The sequence below is a fragment of the Pecten maximus genome, chromosome 8 (assembly GCF_902652985.1).
Source record: "Pecten maximus chromosome 8, xPecMax1.1, whole genome shotgun sequence".
NCBI classification, from domain to species: Eukaryota; Metazoa; Mollusca; class Bivalvia; order Pectinida; family Pectinidae; genus Pecten; species Pecten maximus.
In genome coordinates this window covers 29,127,780-29,141,082 of record NC_047022.1, presented here as the reverse complement: position 1 = coordinate 29,141,082, position 13,303 = coordinate 29,127,780, and the positions used below count along the sequence as shown (strand labels likewise).

The window sequence follows — 13,303 nt, the reverse complement described above, 5'->3', positions numbered from 1 at the left end:
ATAAAATTGCAATATAAAATTATTAAATTTTTCAATGATCCCTTTCGTTAGTTTCAAGCGTCACCGGTACGCTGATTGTTGACGGATATTGCATGCTGACAACATATTCCTCCAAAAAGATTGCGTGTAGTTTGCGACACAGTACAAATATACACGTACACCGACTGACGGAGTCAGAATTGGCTGGCTCATTAGTAGCTGTAACAAAGAAAGGACTGTCACAATCAGATTATCGATAATGTAAGTGATGCAACCTTTTCTGTCGACAGGTGCTTTCGTGTTACCAGTTTTGACGGATACAGCTCGTGTGCAAGCGGGACACAAGGATGAAGTTCTATCTATAAGAATATTTTATAGCAAAGTAATGAATGCATGCTTAAAACCTGTTTATTCATATCATAAATAACAAATATGTTCTCATCCAATCCATACACAATACCCCGTATACTATGAAAAAAACTAGTAAACGGGATTTGTTTAATCTCCTATAGATAGAACGTCACACTCATGTGTACATGTACAAGCCTTGTGACAAGAGCTTTATTGTCAATAATACATATGTAAGTGATCGAGAGATGGACCCTAGGGAAATACACAGGGGCTAGATCAATTTTAAGTGATTCGGTAGTCGGACCCTTTACGGGTCTTAGTCATGACATTGACAGTGTGTCAAGTCCATGTGAACACAGATTTGACATTTGACATTAAAGAAAATGAACAATAAGTATTATATTTTGAGTCCTCTGTAGATAGCACTCTGATTGTTCCTTTGATGTTGAAAATTAACTATAACTAACAAATATTTTCTAAAATTAATTTTGAATTGAATTGACCATATTCATCCTAACAGGCATTTACAACACTTTATATAAGTTCTATGCCTGTACACAAGCATTGCTTAACAAATATGAAAAAGGAATTGATATAAGCTCTAAAAGCTTGTTTTCCCATCCCATAAAACATTTGTATATGTATTAAGTAGTTTGAGTAATTAATTAAATATTGTTTAAACTCAACTAAATATTGTTATCCGTTTGGATTATCTGACAGAAAATATAAGCAGTCTTAGTGAGATGACATTGTGTTCAATGTTACGATGGGATACACATTGTAAGGAAATGTGTCTTTAGTGATTGGACGATAATCAGATACAATTGTTTGACTTATTGTTTGACATCAACTGATCATGCGATGTTCAATGGTATTTTTTCCTAAATGTACAGTAGTATCTTAGGTAGATTGATGTTTGTTTGTTATTGTTCTTTCGTTTCTTGGGAAGTATTCGCAGGGTATTTCTCAAACTTGGTGTGTAGGTTCTTTCTTAGGTCCTTGATCCCTATTGTGTATGATTAGTTTTATTTTAAACTGATCTGTAAAACAAAATGGCTGGTAAACGGCAAACAGTGAGTTAAGGTTTTACAAAATGTGATGTGTGTGGTTGAAGGTTATATAATAAATGATGTGTTTGGGTGAAGGTTATATAATATGTGATGTGTGTGGGTGAAGGTTATATAATATGTGATGTGTGTGGTTGAATGTTATATAATATACATAGGTATGATATGTGTGGGTGAAGGTTATATACATGTAATATATGATGTGTGTGGGTGAAGGTTATATAATATATGATGTGTTTTGGTGACGGTTATATAATATGTGATGTGTTTTGGTGAAGGTTATATAATATATGATGTGTTTTGGTGAAGGTTATATAATATATGATGTGTTTGGGTGAAGGTTATATAATATATGATGTGTGTGGGTAAAGGTTATATAATATATGATGTGTTTGGGTGAAGGTTATATGATATATGATGTGTGTGGGTGAAGGTTATATGATATATGATGTGCGTGGGTGAAGGTTATATAATATATGATGTGTGTGGGTGAAGGTTATATAATATATGATGTGTGTGGGTGAAGGTTATATAATATATGATGTGTGTGGGTGAAGGTTATATAATATATGATGTGTGTGGGTGAAGGTTATATGATATATGATGTGTGTGGGTGAAGGTTATATAATATATGATGTGTGTGGGTGAAGGTTATATGATATATGATGTGTGTGGGTGAAGGTTATATGATATATGATGTGCGTGGGTGAAGGTTATATGATATATGATGTGTGTGGGTGAAGGTTATATAATATATGATGTGTTTTGGTGAAGGTTATATAATATATGATGTGTGTGGGTGAAGGTTATATGATATATGATGTGTGTGGGTGAAGGTTATATGATATATGATGTGTGTGGGTGAAGGTTATATGATATATGATGTGCGTGGGTGAAGGTTATATAATATATGATGTGTGTGGGTGAAGGTTATATAATATATGATGTGTTTTGGTGAAGGTTATATAATATATGATGTGTGTGGGTGAAGGTTATATGATATATGATGTGCGTGGGTGAAGGTTATATAATATATGATGTGTGTGGGTGAAGGTTATATGATATATGATGTGTTTTGGTGAAGGTTATATGATATATGATGTGTTTTGGTGAAGGTTATATAATATGTGATGTACATGTGTGTGGGTGAAGGTTATATAATATATGATGTGTGTAGGTGAAGGTTATATGATATATGATGTGTTTTGGTGAAGGTTATATAATATATGATGGGTGTGGGTGAAGGTTTTATAATATATGATGTGTTTTGGTGAAGGTTATATGATATATGATGTGCGTGGGTGAAGGTTATATAATATATGATGTGTGTGGGTGAAGGTTATATGATATATGATGTGTTTTGGTGAAGGTTATATGATATATGATGTGTGTGGGTAAAGGTTATAGGATATATGATGTGCGTGGGTGAAGGTTATATAATATGTGATGTGTGTGGGTAAAGGTTATAGGATATGTGATGTACATGTGTGGGTAAAGGTTATAGGATATGTGATGTGTGTAGGTGAAGGTTATATAATATATGATGTGTGTGGGTAAAGGTTATATAATATATGATGTGCTTGGGTAAAGGTTATATAATATATGATGTGTGTGGGTAAAGGTTATAGGATATGTGATGTGTGTGGGTAAAGGTTATAGGATATGTGATGTGTGTAGGTGAAGGTTATATGATATATGATGTGTGTGGGTAAAGGTTATAGGATATGTGATGTACATGTGTGGGTAAAGGTTATATGATATATGATGTGCGTGGGTAAAGGTTATATAATATATGATGTGTTCGGGTGAAGGTTATATCATATATGATGTGTGTGGGTAAAGGTTATATAATATGTGATGTGTGTGGGTAAAGGTTATATAATATATGATGTGTGTGGGTAAAGGTTATATGATATATGATGTGTGTGGGTGAAGGTTATATGATATATGATGTGTGTGGGTGAAGGTTATATAATATGTGATGTGTGTGGGTAAAGGTTATAGGATATGTGATGTGTGTGGGTAAAGGTTATATAATATATGATGTGCGTGGGTGAAGGTTATAGGATATGTGATGTGTGTGGGTAAAGGTTATATAATATATGATGTGTGTGGGTGAAGGTTATATAATATATGATGTGCGTGGGTGAAGGTTATATAATATATGATGTGTGTGGGTGAAGGTTATATAATATATGATGTGCGTGGGTGAAGGTTATATAATATATGATGTGTGTGGGTGAAGGTTATATGATATATGATGTGTTTTGGTGAAGGTTATATAATATATGATGTGTGTGGGTAAAGGTTATATAATATATGATGTGCGTGGGTGAAGGTTATATAATATATGATGTGTTTGGGTGAAGGTTATATGATATATGATGTGTTTTGGTGAAGGTTATATGATATATGATGTGCTTGGGTTAAGGTTATAGGATATGTGATGTACATGTGTGGGTTAAAACTTAAGTACTCTTCATTAGATTTGCCTTTGTCCAGTTGGCATTCATCAGCCCATAACTTCCAACTGAAAGCAGTTCAATGCTTAAAAGTAAAATAGTAATAGCTGGTGCGAGATTAATAAGTACAATGTCATATCACTAACAAAATGAAGTTATGATTCTGTACGTGATTCAACATGTACAATGGTTGACAGTTTAATGAGTTGTTTTTTTTTAAGATCAATGCACCGGAAAACAAAATTAAAAATGTAGCTCAAATTTCCTTGGCAGTGAGATAATACTTTTTGGGGCCTTTAAAGTAATAAGGTGCATTGTGAGGCTCCAGTAACTTTAATACACTGGGTACATTTAAATTTGTACACACAGTGTATATGTATAGATAGTTGTACAATATACATAAAATTATCAAGTAATTTGAAGTCATTTTTCAATGCAAATCTTGAAGCGGTGTGTCGTGTACACATGCAGTCAATTATGGATCATGTTTATATTGATGCTTTTAACTGTGTAATGCATAAAAACCAGCTCATAGCCCTGTTAAACTGTTTAAACTCCAATACTATATTTCACAGAATGAGAACATGAGTCCCTAGTATTTATAAGCAACAAGTTCTCCACCTTCACCTCAGAATTACTAGCAGTAGAAAGTAACAGCAACATCTCTACATTGGAACGATCCACCCAGGTAGTCTACAGCCAGAGACAGATTGGTTGAGCTCACTTCTTCAGACAGCGCAAAGTGATTGGTGAAAATGTCTGCATTTGGTTCAGGTATGTGCATATTGTTCAGACAGGAAATCATACTAACTAACCCTCTTTAATTTGAGGTAGGGAAAATGAAATATCATAACTGTTGAGCATATATAGGTTTGCTAGTACAGTACTTGTCGTAATATTCTGTATCAGAACACTCTATCAACATTTCTAAGAATATTTCTTGTTAAACTATATAAGGATATGTAAAATATGTAAATAATAGTTTAGCTACTAATATAAAATTACAATTATGAGAGATCTATTAATGATAAGCTAACTTTTTAAGGTCACTGATACTATTTATAGAAAACTGTCACCTGCTTGTTATATAAATATATATTGTGGTATTTGCAATGAATATACATCCCAAATATTGAGTTTCATTTCTTGATATCTTTGATCAAATATCTTAACAAACATTTGTCGAACGGGGATTAAAAAAATAATGTACTCGGGTGTTCTTCCGTTTCAACAGATTTAATGTACAAGACAAAGACCTGTAATGCAAAAACAAACACGTTACTCAAATATAGACTTACGTACACACTCTCCGACCTCGTACCCTTACACAATCAGTAAATTAACCTCAATATCTCTTAACTACATATACATAGAACATGTCAAACCAATATTACAGATCTGCAAGCAAGAATATAGCCATGCTCGTATCAGCTATGGAGTCATGGAGATTTTCTTGTAAATGCATAGTGTAGATTTAGGCTTGTATTTTGAAAAGAAAAGGGGGTTCAATTCCTATAGTAAGTAAGCTACACTCTGAAGTCACTTTTGGTTGATGCATAAAATCCAATACAGAATGTGATATTAGTAACATAAAAATCACATTTCAGATATCTTCATTCATGGATGTTATCTAAAATGAATATAATTTATGGTCATGAACACACATACATTATCATAAATGGGCATGGTAAAATATGGACAGGCATACATGTATTACACTTTAATATGGTAAGATATGTTAGGATGAAGGAGAATTGTGAAATCATCAATTAAAATGCTTTGTAAATTTTGCATCCTGTTTGTAATCAAAAATACAGATGCTATATTTAATTTTTTTTTACAAATCAGGAAAGAACATGTTTGATTAAGATCATACTAAAAAAATGAACACATTAAATTAAACCATATTGTATTCCAAACTACAAATTTCAATGAATTTGTTTTTCTTCAAATATCAGCAATTAAATGCAAATTACAATTTGATGTTGTGTTTGATGTTTAGATCAAGTTCCTGGGCCACCTTCCATGGCAACTGATGCTGTGTTGGTTAAGTGTACACAAGAGATTCCAGACTCTGTCCCCAAAGTCAAAGGTTATGATTTCAACAAAGGCATTAACTACCATGAGCTCCTAAAGTCCTATGCCTGCTCAGGATTTCAGGCCACCAACTTTGGATTGGCTGTTCAGGAAATCAATAAAATGGTAGGATTTTACACTATAGTTGTTGTATTAATGTGTTTGTAATGAGATCTGTGATCTTCTTACTATAGACAAAACAAATACAAATCCTTTATTATGCACATTTGAGTTAAAGTTCTTATTCTTCCATATTTGTGTGTTTTATTCCTGTCACTCCATGTAGATAGTCCAGACACGTTCATTCCCAGTAGATAAGCCAACCTCTTTTAATCTCGGTAGATAATCCCTTAATCTTCATTCCCAGTAGATACATGTAATCCCTTAATTTTCATTCCCAGTAGATAATCCAAACATTGTCACTCCAAATATATAATCCAACCTCTTTTATTCCAAGAAGATAATTCAGACATCGTCACTCCCATTTAGATAATCCAGCCTCCTTAATTCCAAGTAGATAAATCAGACATCTTCATTCCTTTATAAGTAGATGATCCAGCCATCTTGATTCACACTAGATAATCCAGCCATCTTGATTCACACTAGATAATCCAGCCATCTTGATTCACACTAGATAATCCAGCCATCTTGATTCACACTAGATAATCCAGCCATCTTGATTCACACTAGATAATCCAGCCATCTTGATTCACACTAGATAATCCAGCCATCTTGATTCACACTAGATAATCCAGCCACCTTAATACACAGTAGATAATATCTATGCATTGACCTTGATTTTCAGTAGATAATCCAGCCACTTTGATTCACAGTAGATAATCCAGCCACCTTAATTCACAATAGATAATTCAGCCATTTTAATCCACAGTATATAATCTATACAGTGACCCTGATTTTCTGTAGATAATCCAACCACCTTCATTTCCAGTATGCTGACTTTTGTCTTTGTCAATAAAATTTGTTGAAATTTCCAGTAAATTACATAGTCATCTTTGTTTCCATAAGATTGTATTATGTATACCAGATCGATAAGAAGATGGAACCAGTTCCCCTCGACAGACAAGAGGAGATCAATTTGAATCCTGTTAATCGAAAAAGATCCAACTGTACAATCTTCCTTAGCTACACCTCCAATCTCATATCATCAGGCGTCCGAGAGGTTTTCAAATACCTTGTACAGAACAATATGGTAAGTCCATACAAAAAAAAAAAAAAAAAATCCAGACCCCAGTTGTGTCCCTTTGTTGATTTTTACCACCAAATTTGATGTGGATGTATACACTCCATAATTAAGTTCCATGACACTTTTTAAAGTACATATGTACATAGTATTGTACTTCAAAATTTAGCCATAATTAAGTTCCATGAAACTTTTCAAAGTATTTGTAAATTTAGTACGTTATTTATATCCAAGTTCATTAGAGTTTAACATTGTAAGTTTTGGCAAGGTGTCATGTCTCTAATTAGAATGACATAGAACTTACACAAACAGTAACATGTTACAGGTGGACTGTATAGTAACCACAGCTGGAGGAGTGGAGGAAGATTTTATCAAGTGTTTAGCTCCAACATTCATAGGAGACTTCAGTCTCAAGGGGAAAGAACTGCGTGAGAAAGGTATCAACAGAATAGGAAACCTGCTCGTACCTAATGACAATTACGGTCTGTTTGAGGACTGGCTCATGCCCAAATTGGACATAATGCTCAAAGAACAACAGGAAGAGGTAATGACACTTATCGTATTCATTCTCAAAGAAGTCCCCAGTATTTATTCTGAAATAGGCTCCCTGTATAAATCCTTAAATAAGGCCCTTTATTTATTCTCAAGTAAGTTCTCGGTCTTTATCTTCATATAAGTTCCCCGTCATTATCTTCAAATACACCCCTATAATTATCCTCAAATAACCCACCCCTGTATTTATCCTCAAAACATCCTTCTGTAGTGAAAAGTTTAGTACATTATTTATATTGAAAAAGGTGAACCCATTTTGATTTACTATTTTAGAATTAATTAGTCTGCAAAATTAATGAAAATGGCTTGTTTGTGGGCAGGGGCTGATCTGGGGATAAATACAGTACTTTGTTGTATGTTGTGACTTTGACTAGGGTTTGTGAACAAACTGGAATATTCATATTTTTAGTTTTCATATTGCTTATTCTGGTCTGTTTTGAGCGACTGAACATCTTCAGATGTAATTAATGTAATTTGCCTTCTTTAACAGGGAACATTGTGGTGTCCATCCAAATTCATTGCTCGACTTGGCAAGGAGATAGACAACCCAGATTCTGTGTATTACTGGGCCTACAAAGTCAGTATTCATATAAATCATCTCCTATTTGGGGAAGTTTTTTGTTACTAAAATTAAATTTTTTGAACAATGAAATTTGTAAATGTACATTTATAATATTGATGTTTGTGATGTACATGTACATATACATGTACACTTGTAATTATCTTTTATAGATATGTTTAATTTCTATTTGAATGTGCATTAATTAAATACCAGTAACGTACAGTGATATGAAATTTTTTGTAAAATGCTATTTAAAAGAGAGTTTACCCCGTATATATAATGATGTGTAAGATTTGAATTACCGTATTTATTCTAATAAATGCCCCGGGGGCGTGAAATTTTTCCAAGGGGGGGCTTTTAATGGAGATCAAAATTTCAGAGTCGGTAAGTTGTGAGATCTGTTGTATGTACCCATTTCACACCATAAAATGTGTATATGTATTCAAAACATTGTAAAACTAAAAGTGACAAACATTTTGACACCCGTGTATGAAATTGCAAGAAACATAAACTTTGTTATTTATACTTATGGTAGTTGTACATTACATATTACATACCATGGTAAGTTCTTTTTCTCGAATTGAGAAATTTTTCTTTCCAAAAAAAGGGGGGGGGGGGGGGCGTTTATTAGGGTGGGGGCGTTTATTAGAATAAATACGGTATATCTATTTAAAATCTTTCAAGGTTTTTAATGGGCTACAAATTTTAGAATATATAATACCATCTTTATTTCTATGAGGATAAACAAATTATTAGTAATGTCAATTTGTTTTGCACCAGTGAAAAGACATGATTTATGTTCATTACTATGTGATCATTTTGTGTTGTAGAACAACATTCCTGTATTTTGTCCAGCCCTCACAGATGGATCTATTGGAGATATGCTGTACTTCCATTCCTACAGAAAGCCAGGTTTAGTTTTAGACCTCATTGAAGGTAAGTACAACACAAAATGCCTTTATATATGTATATTGTATTTATTCTGGTAAAAAGTTGCTGTCTTGTCAGCTGAAAGGAAATACAGATGTAATAGTAGACATAAAACCTTATTCAATGAATACTGGTAAATAAAGTAAATTTGACAATGAAATGGTGAGTTTATCAAATCACATTCTATTTCCTTGTGGTTTGATTACATCTACCCTGTTATCAGAGACCTATGATCAACTACACAAATTAAGTTACAGACAAACAGGCAGTAACACCTAATGGTGCTTTGACTTGTTACAAATTTTACAAGTTAGCGATCGAGATGACGCTTTCTGAAAAAGAACAACATCATGTTATCATGAATGAGCAGTCTAATTAGAATTTAACTACGCGTAGTGATTTATACATTATATAGTTAATGTGTTGTCAAAATCTGAAGCAATATTTCAGAAGATATACCTATAGAGTATGTATTACTAAAGAAACTATTTTGTATTACATCCTTGTAGTATGTACTTTTCTGACAATATGCCAAGCTAGACTATACTGAAGTAAACCTTGTTTTATTGGCCAGATATCAGGAGAATGAACAACCAGGCTGTGTATTCTATTAACACTGGAATGATAATCCTGGGAGGAGGAATCGTCAAACACCACACCTGTAATGCTAACTTAATGGTGAGTCATCAAATGTCACACCTGTAATGCTAACTTAATGGTGAGTCATCAAATGTCACACCTGTAATGCTAACTTAATGGTGAGTCATCAAATGTCACACCTGTAATGCTAACTTAATGGTGAGTCATCAAATGTCACACCTGTAATGCTAACTTAATGGTGAGTCATCAAATGTCACACCTGTAATGCTAACTTAATGGTGAGTCCTCAAATGTCACACCTGTAATGCTAACTTAATGGTGAGTCATCAAATGTCACACCTGTAATGCTAACTTAATGGTGAGTCATCAAATGTCACACCTGTAATGCTAACTTAATGGTGAGTCATCAAATGTCACACCTGTAATGCTAACTTAATGGTGAGTGCTCAAATGTCACACCTGTAATGCTAACTTAATGGTGAGTCATCAAATGTCACACCTGTAATGCTAACTTAATGGTGAGTCATCAAATGTCACACCTGTAATGCTAACTTAATGGTGAGTCATCAAATGTCACACCTGTAGAACTAACTTAATGGTGAGTCATCAAATGTCACACCTGTAATGCTAACTTAATGGTGAGTCATCAAATGTCACACCTGTAATACTAACTTAATGGTGAGTCATCAAATGTCACACCTGTAATGCTAACTTAATGGTGAGTCCTCAAATGTCACACCTGTAATGCTAACTTAATGGTGAGTCATCAAATGTCACACCTGTAATGCTAACTTAATGGTGAGTCATCAAATGTCACACCTGTAATGCTAACTTAATGGTGAGTCATCAAATGTCACACCTGTAATGCTAACTTAATGGTGAGTCATCAAATGTCACACCTGTAATGCTAACTTAATGGTGAGTCATCAAATGTCACACCTGTAATGCTAACTTAATGGTGAGTCATCAAATGTCACACCTGTAATGCTAACTTAATGGTGAGTTGTCAAATGTCACACCTGTAATGCTAACTTAATGGTGAGTCATCAAATGTCACACCTGTAATGCTAACTTAATGGTGAGTCATCAAATGTCACACCTGTAATGCTAACTTAATGGTGAGTCATCAAATGTCACACCTGTAATGCTAACTTAATGGTGAGTCATCAAATGTCACACCTGTAATACTAACTTAATGGTGAGTCATCAAATGTCACACCTGTATCACTCACTTAATGGTGAGTTGTCAAACATCACACCTGTAGAACTAACTTAATGGTGAATTGTCAAATATCACACCAGAAGATTTTTAGTTTACAGATAAAAATAGATAAAATACGTAAATGTTCCCAACAGACCAAACACCGGTACACAAAACAATTATTTTCCTGTTGCTTGCTTTTTGACAGAGGAATGGAGCAGATTTTGCTGTGTACTTGAATACAGCCGGTGAGTTTGATGGCAGCGACGCTGGTGCTAGTCCAGACGAGGCCGTGTCCTGGGGAAAGATAAAAAAGGATGCCACACCTGTTAAGGTATTTCCCTAGTTGATATATGTGGATCCAAAATATCATTCATGTACCCTTCCATCCAGTTTGCTGCAGATCAATACTCTAACAGGAAGAAATTGTTATAGTATCACATGTAAAGCACATTTCTTTTTAATTTTAACATTTGGTTCCTTTTACCATGAAGTTTCAGTTCACCTATGTGTGAACAAACTTGAAATTGATAGCCATTTCCAAGATGAAATGTGACTCCTTTCACAATGAGTCAGATTTATGTCTATAAATATACTTATAGTCCTTAAATTTATCCTTGCATTGTACATGGGCTTCTGCATTTGAACACTTAACACCTTTAGCTGCAAGTTGACTAAGGTCATCCCATACTATTGAACAAATGTAATAATTCTTTGTTGATAGTTCATCGTTGATAGTTCTTTATTGAAAGTTCTTTATTGAAAGTTCTTCATCAATTTTTCTTAATTACTATTTCTTCGTTTCTTCGCTGATAATTCTTTATTGATAGCTATTCGTTGACAGTTCTTTGTTGAAAGTTCTTCGTTGAAAATTCTTTTTCTATTTGTCTTTATTGATCGTTCTTTTATTGATAATACTTTTTTTGATAATTCTTCATTGAAGCATGCTTCTGACCATTATCCTGGCTCTCAATCTCTTGGTTGAAGGAGTCTTCTAAATGAAAAAGTTTATGTAGACAATGGATGCCTTACCATGAGTTCACTGAATGAAAAAATTCTCATAAAAAGTTTAACAATTATACCAAAGGATGATTCCAAATTAAGTATACACATAAAGATATAGGATTGTTTATAAGTATTTTGTTTATAAATTGACAGGTCTGTGCTGAAGCTACACTAGTTTTTCCCTTAATGGTTGCCGAGACGTTTGCTCGCAGGGAAAAGGAATACCAATCTCTACATCAGTCAGACTGAAGCTGAAATCTTACTCTCCTATACGGGAGATTAATCTGACATGTAAACCTTGTGATACTGATGTTTAGGTTGTTAGGTGACCGAGAAACATCAACCTGTTATTTGTTTTATATAAAGGCAACACCACTGTTTTTATTTCGTTAAGATTGAGAGCAGTATACGACGTAGTATTATCTGCCTTATTTTTAACCGTTAAACTGTTAAAAGAATGACATAATTGTTATGTGAATGTACATGGACTACCAAATACATATTGATGTAACCTAACTTTTGATATACGTACTAAGTATGTGAACTACCAGGTAATACAATTTATATGTAACAGAAGAATGACGTACATTTCGGTTAGTTCTGTGGTAGACTTGCACAAGTCTCTATTTGGCAAAGACAAAATATTGTACAAAATATCAAAAAAATATAAGTATAAGGATTGAATAAAGTTATGTTGAGGTGTATGGAGGTATAAACCTCAATAGGTCTTGAACCAAATTTATTATGAACTGCTTTGCAGTTCATAAAATTTGTCTCAAGACCTATTGAGGTTTATACCCCCATACACCTCAACACAACATTATTCAATCCTTAAATACATTGTATTACTGTGTACAATTGTACATGAACTACAGGGTACACATTGTTATGAAGAGTACCTTATATACACACCTAATCAAGTCATCAGGAAACATTATAGATTTTAAAACTTATGTTGTAACTGTTGATCAAACTCCCCAAAAAAAACTGTGGTGTGTGATAGTATAAAGGGTTTTATATCCAAAGTTTTTCTTAAAACTGTTTTTTAATCACCACTTTTAATTTTTCATTATATCTTTATAGTAAAAACACTGGTGCCCCATTTTTTGTGATGGCAGGTATATACATTACCTTACCACTTATGTGTAGCATTGTAGACAACATTTGTCGAAACATAAATGTTTGTTATCTGAGTTTAAACATGCTTTTCCTAAAAGGTTTAAGAACTGTGTCATGGTATAAAAATTTGGACCTGTGTAATGAATCAGGAGAATTTGTACATCTGACCTCTTGTGTCTCTGGCAGACAATGTCAATT

General features: G+C 33.6%; 1 protein-coding gene across 1 annotated transcript; it reads left to right on the top strand.

Annotated features, from left to right (window-relative positions):
- The first annotated feature begins 76 nt into the window (after positions 1-76).
- LOC117333104 (deoxyhypusine synthase-like) lies at positions 77-12,570 on the top strand. The gene is made up of 10 exons (XM_033892236.1): positions 77-240; positions 4,435-4,633; positions 5,862-6,061; positions 6,981-7,145; positions 7,462-7,680; positions 8,179-8,265; positions 9,081-9,186; positions 9,755-9,858; positions 11,190-11,315; positions 12,140-12,570. The coding sequence occupies exons 2-10, from the start codon at positions 4,615-4,617 to the stop codon at positions 12,233-12,235; spliced, it is 1,122 nt and encodes a 373-aa protein (XP_033748127.1). The 5' UTR covers positions 77-240; positions 4,435-4,614; the 3' UTR covers positions 12,236-12,570.
- Positions 12,571-13,303: the final 733 nt, after the last annotated feature.

Excerpts from the sequence above, each read along its gene's own strand:
- LOC117333104 (XM_033892236.1), top strand. Across the intron at positions 8,266-9,080 it reads TGTATTACTGGGCCTACAAA|AACAACATTCCTGTATTTTG; the intron begins GTCAGTATTCAT and ends TTTGTGTTGTAG. Across the intron at positions 9,859-11,189 it reads CCTGTAATGCTAACTTAATG|AGGAATGGAGCAGATTTTGC; the intron begins GTGAGTCATCAA and ends GCTTTTTGACAG.